Source organism: Sinocyclocheilus anshuiensis, unplaced genomic scaffold (assembly GCF_001515605.1).
Source record: "Sinocyclocheilus anshuiensis isolate Anshui unplaced genomic scaffold, SAMN03320099.WGS_v1.1 scaffold782, whole genome shotgun sequence".
Lineage (NCBI taxonomy): Eukaryota > Metazoa > Chordata > Actinopteri > Cypriniformes > Cyprinidae > Sinocyclocheilus > Sinocyclocheilus anshuiensis.
In genome coordinates, this window is record NW_015546111.1 from 2626019 (window position 1) to 2635547 (window position 9529).

General features: G+C 36.9%; 2 protein-coding genes across 6 annotated transcripts in view; one reads left to right on the forward strand and one right to left on the reverse strand.

Annotated features, from left to right (window-relative positions):
* LOC107700761 (zinc finger with UFM1-specific peptidase domain protein-like) overlaps positions 1-5374 on the reverse strand; it is an 8656-nt gene extending 3282 nt beyond the window's left edge. For 2 of the 4 annotated variants that reach the window (XM_016502557.1, XM_016502560.1), the window contains exons 1-9: positions 5286-5374; positions 3652-4190; positions 3475-3576; positions 3289-3348; positions 3096-3203; positions 2755-2864; positions 2452-2620; positions 464-649; positions 214-376 (exon numbers count right to left, since the gene is read on the reverse strand). In XM_016502557.1, coding sequence (XP_016358043.1) covers positions 214-376; positions 464-649; positions 2452-2620; positions 2755-2864; positions 3096-3203; positions 3289-3348; positions 3475-3576; positions 3652-4180 — 1427 coding nt within the window. In that variant the 5' untranslated portion in view covers positions 4181-4190; positions 5286-5374. The remainder of the gene's footprint in view (positions 1-213; positions 377-463; positions 650-2451; positions 2621-2754; positions 2865-3095; positions 3204-3288; positions 3349-3474; positions 3577-3651; positions 4191-5285) is intronic. The other 2 variants (XM_016502558.1, XM_016502559.1) reach the window with 2 other exon arrangements.
* A 41-nt stretch (positions 5375-5415) lies between these two features.
* Positions 5416-9529, forward strand: part of LOC107700762 (importin subunit alpha-6-like) — an 11571-nt gene continuing 7457 nt past the window's right edge. Inside the window, exons 1-6 of one of the 2 annotated variants that reach the window (XM_016502562.1) lie at positions 5416-5503; positions 7221-7354; positions 7541-7642; positions 8285-8384; positions 8471-8565; positions 8655-8786. In XM_016502562.1, coding sequence (XP_016358048.1) covers positions 5500-5503; positions 7221-7354; positions 7541-7642; positions 8285-8384; positions 8471-8565; positions 8655-8786 — 567 coding nt within the window. In that variant the 5' untranslated portion in view covers positions 5416-5499. Of the gene's footprint in view, positions 5504-7214; positions 7355-7540; positions 7643-8284; positions 8385-8470; positions 8566-8654; positions 8787-9529 lie in introns of both variants that reach the window. The other variant, XM_016502561.1, reaches the window with a different exon arrangement.

Here is a 9529-nt window from a genome sequence, read left to right on the forward strand (position 1 = left end):
TTTTTTTTTTTTTTTGTGTATATATATATATATATATATATATATATATTATATTATATAGTAGTCTTTACTGTCACTTTTGAATTATTTAATGGACAGTTCTGAATAAAAATATTAATTTCTTTCAAAATAGGAAAAATACAAATATTTCTGACCCCAAACTTTTGAACGGTAGTGTGTGTGTAAATGTAAACTTGGGGTTTCAATGCGTACTTCACACTAAAGGAGGTGAGAACTGCATAGATTTCTGTAGCTCCTATCCAAGCCCGTGTCCCCTTCAGTCGATGGTTGAAGTGTGAAGCACCCTGAGGATCTGTACCTTGACCCCACGCCTCTTCGATTAAGGCCTGCACTCTCGGAATGCTGGGAACTGAAACTGTGAGGGGAAATTTTATGATGGGTACTATTACAAGGAAAATCAACATGGAGCCAAGAGAATAACATGATGTAACTGATATTATACCAGGTAAAAGGTTATACTGCTCCATCCTGTGCAAAGATGAAAGAAGCATCTGAAAGTTTCTGTAGCCACATCCCCAACTTTTGTCCCCCTCCGATGAAGAGTAGTGATCAGTCTCAGCACAGAGCCACACATGTGCACAGTCAGAGGCATCCTTCTGATAGTACCTATAGAGAGCTTCCATAAGTCCTGAAACAGAAAGGTTACGTTTAAGCCTTGAGCTGTTTTATTTATTTTCATTTACTACAGTTTTGTTTTTTTTTGCATCATTTAAAAAGTAACAGTTACAGTGGCATGCGAAAGTTTAGGAACCCCTTGCAGAATCTGTGAAAATTTGAATTATTTTTAACAAAATAAGAGAGATCATACAAAATGCATGTTATTTTTATTTAGTACTGTCCTGAGTAAGATATTTTACATAAAAGATGTTTACATATAGTCCACAATACACAAAAAATAGCTGAAATTTTTTAAATAACCCCCTTCAAAAGTTTGGGAACCCTTGGTTCTTAATACTGTGTGTGGTTACCTGGATGATCTACGACTGTTTTTTTTAATTTTGTGATGGTTGTTCATGAGTCCCTTGTTTGTTCTGAACAGTTAAACTGAGCACTGTTCCTCAGAAAAAGCATCCATGTACTGCAGATTCTTCAGTTTTCCAGCATCTTTTGCATATTTGAACCCCTTCCAGCAGTGACTGTATGATCTTGAGATCCATCTTTTCACACTGAGGACAACTGAGGGACTCAAATACAACTATTAAAAAAGGTTCAAACATTCACTGATGCTCCAGAAGGAAAAACCATGCATTAAGAGCCAGGGGGTGAAAACTTTGAATTTGAAGATCAAGGTAAATTGTACTTATAATTTGTCTTCCGGTAAACATGCAAGTATCTTCTGTTGCTTCCGAAGGGCAGTACTAAATGGAAAAAAAAAAAGATATTTCAACAAAATAAAAAAATATTGGACATCTTCATTCTGTTCAAAAGTTTTCACCCCCGGCTCTTAATGTATCGTGTTTCCTTCTGGAGCATCAGTGAATGTTTGAACCTTTTTTAATAGTTGTGTTTGAGTCCCTCAATTGTCCTCAGTGTGAAAAGATGGATCTCAAAATCATACACTCACTTTTGGAAGGGGTTCAAAAATGCAAAAGATGCTGGAAAACTAAAGAATCTGTAGGACATGGAGGATTTTTCTGAAGAACAGTGCTCAGTTTAACTGTTCAGAACAAACAAGGGACTCATGGACAACCATCACAAAACAAAAAACAGTTGTAGATCATCCAGGTAACCACACACAGTATTAAGAACCAAGAGTTCCCAAACTTTTGAAGGGGGTTATTTTAATAATTTCAGCTATTTTTGTGTCTTGTGGACAATATGTAAACATCTTTTATGTAAAATATCTTACTCAGGACAGTACTAAATAAAAAATAACATGCATTTTGTATGATCTCTCTAATTTTGTTAAAATTATTCACATTTTCACAGATTCTGCAAGGGGTTCCCAAATTTTCGCATGCCACTGTATATAATTAAAATCCTAATAATAATAATAATAATAATAATACATTATTTTTAATTACTATTATACATTATTAATTCATAGTATTAAACCCATTAAAATATAATGTATAATTAAGTATATATTAATTAAAAATATATACACACACTACAGTTCAAATGTTTGGGTCAGTGAGATTTGTTTTTCAAAGAAATTAATACCTTTATTCAGCAAGGACACATTAAACTGATCAAAAGTGACTGTAAAAACATTTATAAAAGTTACAAAAAAGTATCTATTAATTTTTATTATTATCTATCAAATAATTCAATTATAAAAATGTATACAAAATATTAAGCACAACTGTTTTCAACATTGACAATAAGATTAAGAAAATAACTGAACAGATTTTCAGTCTAATAATTCACCAGTTGGACCAAATATGTAAAGATAATTGGTGTAGCTCTATGATGCACTCTCAATCAGACCTGATGTTTTGCTTCTGCCATCATCCACCCCAGAGGCCAGAGATTCAAGCATCTCCGCTTTTTTCCTGTGGAACTCTGCAGGAACCATCTGACCTCGAGACACAGCCCTCTCCATATTCCTCTCCATTTGCTTGCGATAACCACCACTGTTATCAAGCCCAAACTGCTTCTGAATAGAGTAGCGAAGAGTAATGAAATAACTTTTTGTAGTGGTTTGACACAAGGGTGAGTAAATAATGACAATTTTCACCTTTTAGGTGAACATTGTTTTGAAATCTCACAATGACATTTTCTTTAGCTAACCTGGAGCTTCTTAAAGTCCTCTGCTTCCCGTCTAGTCTCAGCCTCCCTCCACTTTTGCTCCTCTTCCTCCTGAAGCTTCCTGGCCAGAGTCAGGTCTTCAGATGAATGTCCTCAAAACACCCAAACCAAATGAATGTAAAATCAGATGTTTTAAGAAACCACAAGTTTTGTTGCGCCAATAGCTACAACAGATTTCACGTTGATTAATTTTTATTGTCTTGATGCACTGTACTTGTAAACAGAACCCACAGAACATCTTGATTTCTACATTGAAATGTACCTAACAAACAATTCTAGAAAAAAGCTCATATGCAGTTGCATACTTAATAATATACACATACCTGTTGCAGATGCTGAGCCATATTCCAGGTGTAGCTCAACATGCTCTTGAAGGGAGGAGCTGCTGGAACAGCTCAGAGAACACATTGGACACTCATAGTTCATCACAGCTGGAGATCCCAAAAATACAGGTATAGATTAGTTTGGCCCATTCACTTACTCAGAACGGCCAAATCGACCACCTTGCTAACTGACCTGATCTACCATTGCTTGTAGAAGATGCTTCTGTTGAAGTGCCAGCCTCAGAACCAGCCCCTTAAGAGGACAAACCATATCAGACATCAATCATAGACAGCTGGTGATAAAAAGAGTGTAAAATAAACACTTGTAAACATACATATATACTTGCAACAGTGATATTTATGTTTTGAGGTAAGACACCTTCAGCTGCATCTTGGTCCTGTAGATGAAGCTCAACATGCTCCTGCAGAATAAAGCAATCTTTGCAGACCAAACTGCACATAGGACATGAAAAGCATCCTTCTGAAATACACAAAGAGAAAATATTAGTCTAACGGCTTAATTTAAATCAGTTTTATGTTGTAAAGTTAAGAGCACCTTTAATAGGTGAGGCCAAGCGCTTCTGCTTTGATTTTCGGCGCCCATCTTCCCTCTCCCTGCTTGCATTGTTGCTGGATGTTGGTGTAGTTCTGACGAGTTTTATTGCACCACTCGCTGTGGCTGCTGCAGGTGGTGAACTCTTCAGACTAGTCGAGGTTCCCTGAGAAAGACAGGTCCCTGTAATCGGGAAGGCCATCCCGTTTACCTGAGATGGCGACTGAGGTGAGGCTTGAGATACCTTGTCCATATTTTTCACATTTACATTGGAAGTCTTTGTAGAATCGGGACTTTGAACAGTCCAGTCATTTGAGTTTTTCTGTCCACTGACAACCACTGTTGTTTTCGTGTCCTGGCAGTCTTTATCTATGTGTGCAGTGTTGATGTGGAACCTCAGCTCGTTGTACGAAACACCGGACAAAGAGCAGAACGGGCAGGCCATCACATTCTCCATGTGACTCAGGAAGAGATGGGTTCTCATCTCTGCCTCAGATGGGAGCTCTTCACAGCAGATGTCACACACAGGCATTGTCACAAGGCTGGATGAAACAAATGGACAAATTAACCATGATGGTAATCAAAATGACAGAATGACCCTGAAAGCTTCTCACACTGTTTGAAGGATATCTGATATTAATTTCATCTGATTTTAGTACCAATAGTACCAACAGACCTCTCACAATGATTTTAATATTCCTTAATGTGATATGAATGCTTGTGGGTTTAATCATACTGCCTTAAAATTACAATAGAAAGTGAAGGATTTATGACAGAAATATATTACACAATAATATTTAATATAATATTAACCATGCTTGATATGATATTACTATATTATATAAAATATTTGGGGGAAAAAACATTAGTGGACCAAAAAGAGAAATATGGCAAACATTTGTTAATATTTCATATTATTTGCAATGTTTTTTAAAAAGCCATAAAGGAAATCATACTTTTCTACATATATTACTATTGTATAATAATATTTAATATAAGTAATATATATATATATATATACACATATACATATATACACATACATACATATATATATATATATATATACACACACACAAAACACACATTAGTGTGAATGAAAAGACTGAAGTGGACAAAAAACTGAAATATGGGTAAATAAACCTTTGTATATATTTTAATATAAATATTATAAATAATAACTTTTTATACATAATAATTATAATTCATGCAATTCTACTCCTGTGTAATGTTTGCTTATAAAGCCATGAAGGAAATCATACATTTCATTAATCGCATTTATTTGTGTGACAATTAATCGACAGCCAGCCTTAACTAAAAATATTTGTAGTAATTATATGTTACCTGATAAACACTGTTAACCGTGGTAAACCTGGGTACACAGTGGTAAGGGACGCGTTTCAACTAAACGCAAAACCCTGAGACGCGGCTATTTAGCCTTAGTTAACTTGAAATCTGGATTTTATCAAGACGCTCTTGTCTCGACGCGACAGCGACTCGATTCTGTCAACAAAGAACACTGGACATTCACGCTGCTACACATACAACATCTAAAAGTCTTCTTCCACTGACTTCATGCACAACAACAAAAATTCAATATGATACTATATCGAAATCGCCATTTATATGCAACGTACCTGTTAAGAGGAGGACATGTTGAGTTGAGCAATAACCCGTTTCACTTTCCATTTATTATTATTGAATAAGGCCGCAACTGAATACCGGAAACAGCAGCGGAGGTGACGTTCTTCACCAGTGGACGCCATATTGCCCTCAGCTGGAGAACACGGGAGGGTCTTGAGAGAAATTTAAAAACCCACGGCAAGTATTTCCCTCTCCGATCTACGACTAATGGGTGAGATTCATACACCAACTAAGATGTAAAAGTATTTTCTTTTCAGTGAGTGAATGAGGCAACATGGCGCTTTGACAGTAATTAACTATTTTGACGTTTAGTCCAAGCTAGCATAACACGGTTAGCATTTTAGCACAGAGAAGCTGAGCACAGTTTAGGATGAAAGTGAAAAGACTGAATGATTTGAGAGATTATAAACCACTAACGGTACAGTCTGTTAGTGGATTTATATAACTGATTTGATTTTGGGATCCATATGGTCTGGGTTCCAGCTGTCCAGCTATTGCACACTAAATATGAATTATAATTTGTGTAGAAATTAAGATAAAGAAATTAAGATTAAGATGCGTAGACTTGTATATTTAGAGCTGTGATTATTTATGTAGTATGTGATAAATTGTCTTTGGAAAATAGTCTAGTCCTTCACCATCATTCCACACAAAACCAGCTGAACCGATTAAAACACCAGTGTGAATAAATAAGTGCTGCATTTGTGTAAACGGAGTATTTAGAAGTTAGAGATGACGTATGTTTTGAATCTTAAAGGGAAAGTTCCTTCTAAAAATGACACTTTTTGTGACACTTTTGTCATCATTTATCCGCCCTCATGTTGTTCTGTGTTGTTTTTCTTTCTTCTGTGGAATGTTGGGACTGACAGCATCAGTCATCATTCACTTTCAATGCATATTTTTCCATACATTGAACCTAAAAGGTGACTCAAACTGCCCTTTTGAAGTGAAGTGAAGTGAAGTGACATGTGGCCAAGTATGGTGACCCATACTCGGAATTAGTGCTCTGCATTTATCCCATCCAAAGTGCACACACAGCAGTGAACACACACCCGGAGCAGCGGGCAGCCATTTTTTGCTGCGGCGCCCGGGGAGCAGTTGGGGGTTCGGTGCCTTGCTCAAGGGCACCTCAGTCGTGGTATTGAAGGTGGGAGAGAGCGCTGTACATTCACTCCCCCCACCTACAATCCCTGCTGGTACGAGACTCGAACCCGCAACCTTTGGGTTATGAGTCCGACTCTCTACCCATTAGGCCACGACTTCCCCATAACGTCTCATTTTGTAGTCTACTGAATAAAGAATGTAAAATGACTTCTCATTGGTTTTGGAAAATCTGTTTAGCAAACTTTTTACTACAAAGAAACTGAAATGAGGGTAGAGGGCTGAAACTAAATGTTTTATTTCCAACTATGCTATATTAAAATTTACATTAAAAATCTCTACCTTTACATTTCAATGCAAAGCTAATAAAACATTAAAGCAAAAAACTAAATTAGAAATTATGATATATGCGTGACATGTTTTTTCCCCCTATATTTTCATATTTGTTCCCCCATGTTATCGTGGGCTAACTTTGGCCTGCTGGCTTGGGCATCTCTGCTTAAATGTTTCTGCTTCTGTATTGGTGATTCACTAACTTGCTATAAAAGACTCTTCATGATGTGCAAGATACTGTAAATATAAAAGTCTTTAACCAAAGATACAGGTAATAACAGACAAAAGCTGCTGAGTTAAAATGTTTAGTTCTGAACTGTGTTTGATCTGAAAATGAGCTGAACCACAAAAACGTTAACCACATAATGAAGGAAGTTCAGCATGCAAAGTGTCAGTTAGCACTTAGTGGTGTTACACAGGAAATGCTAGTAACCAGAATAATTGCTTTCAAATAAACCATTCCTTTGTTTCCACTTGCTTTCTCTGAGCTGAAGACGCGATGGCAAGCCCAGGCAAAGAAAACTATCGAATGAAGAGCTACAAGAATAAAGCACTGAACCCCCAGGAAATGCGGAGACGGAGAGAGGAGGATGGGATACAGCTCCGTAAACAGAAGAGGGAGGAGCAGGTTTGTCATCATTTTTCAAGCAAATAAAATTACAGTTTTGTTCATGAAGGGTTGATCGTACATTATGGAATAAAAGTGTATATTTTGGAGGGTTATATGACCGGATTCGTTCATATTAAGTTTTGTGTACAAAAGTAACTTTTTTCCGAAAGTTTCCGAAAGTAAATTGTTCTACCCTCTCCTCAGCTGTTCAAGAGAAGGAATGTGTGTCTGCCATCTGGTGATGAGTCCATGCTTGAATGCCCCATTCAGGACCCTGATATCAGCTCCACTGTACCTGTATCAGGTGTAAGTAATCCAGTCAGCATACCATCCGTCATTGTTGTCAAACAGATGATATACAGATGAGTGGACAGTAAAATTCACAGATAACAGGCATAAGTACTTTTGCCATGGGGCTTGGTTATTAGTCCTGCATCATTTTAAGCATATTGAATTGCCTATATAGCATTTTAAAATGTAAAACTAGCACAGTTGTACATGTTTTGTAGTGCGGAAGCATGCTATAGAATTTATTTAATATGAATTTTAGCATTATATCAATATAAAGTATTAATAAATGAACAAATTATGCTCTCAAAAGAAAGAATTTGTTTGATCAAAAATACAGTAAAACAGCAATATTGTGAAATATTACAGTTTAAAATAAGTTTCATATTTTTATATATTTTAAAACTTTTTATTTCTATACATTATCATTTATTTCTGTGATGAAAAAAATCTGACTTTTTTTCAGCAGATATTACTCCCATCTTCACTGTCACATGATCCTTCAGAAATCATTCTAATATGTTGAATGGGTCCTCAAGAAACATTTCTTATTATCGATGCTTAAAACAGTTGTGCTGCTGAATATTTTTGTAGAAACCTCGATACAATTTTTATGATCCTTTGAAAACCACATCTAGGATAATCATTGTCAATCTGCAGGAAGGAGTTATAACCCAAGACATGATTCAGATGATCTTCTCTGAGAATCCAGACCAGCAGCTCATAGCCACTCAGAAGTTCAGAAAGTTACTCTCTAAAGGTTGGTTGTCTTTATTCCTACGTCTCATAGACTCAAGGATGACAATTGTTTAAAGATAAGATTAAGATGTTATTAACTTCCCTCAGAGCCCAATCCTCCCATTGATGAGGTCATCCACACACCTGGTGTCATCAACCGGTTTGTTGAATTCCTAAAAAGGAGTGATAACTGGACTCTGCAGGTAAAAACATTTCATAGCACAAACCATGCGAAAGCAAAATTGCCATTGCAGCCAAGCTTTAAGATGCTATTGTTGCTTGTTTTGACCAGTTTGAAGCTGCCTGGGCCCTGACCAACATTGCCTCAGGGACCTTCCTACACACCAAGGTGGTCATTGAGATGGGGGCTGTGCCCATCTTCATAGAGCTGCTCAACTCCGAGTATGAGGATGTACAAGAGCAGGTGATTTTTGCAGACTATAACCTGGTTCATGCCATTCAGCCAATAGATGGTTTATCAGAACTTAACAGCACCATGAAATAGGGCTGTGTATCACCAGCAAAGTCACGATACGATACATATCACGATACAGAGGCCACGATACGATGCGTATCACGATACATGACTGCACTGGCTTTCACCTCAGCAGAATTTAGTAAAACAGCTGTTTATTAAACGCTGCACACTATAGTGCCATTTCTAACTATTGGCAGAGCAGGCAGTTGACCTCTGCATTATGAAGGGCCCCCATAAATGTACCACAGTACAATATAGGTAATGGCATATGTTTCATGTTTACATTGTGCACTCCCCACCAGGTACAATATTCTGATTGTTTGCATCTTGTTTTTAAGCCCATAAATAATAATGTACTTGTTCTAATCAATTTATATTGTAATGTACTCATTCTAATATATTTTAAAAAATCATTTACATTGCTGGTAGGTTATCATTGCACAAATTAACACACTCTCTACAATAAAAAAAAAATTATTAGAGTTCTAAACTAACGCGCTGTCTTCACTGTATCTCTCTCACACACACACACACACACATGCTCCCGCTCAAGGCTGATTTATACTCGACGCGTCCGCAAGTTCGCTTAGGTGCGTGCGGCAAATATGACGTCATCGCGGTGTTGGCGGAAGTTCGGTGTGCACGACATTTTTTGTAACTTTCCGCGCAGCTCCGCTTCCGAAGATGCA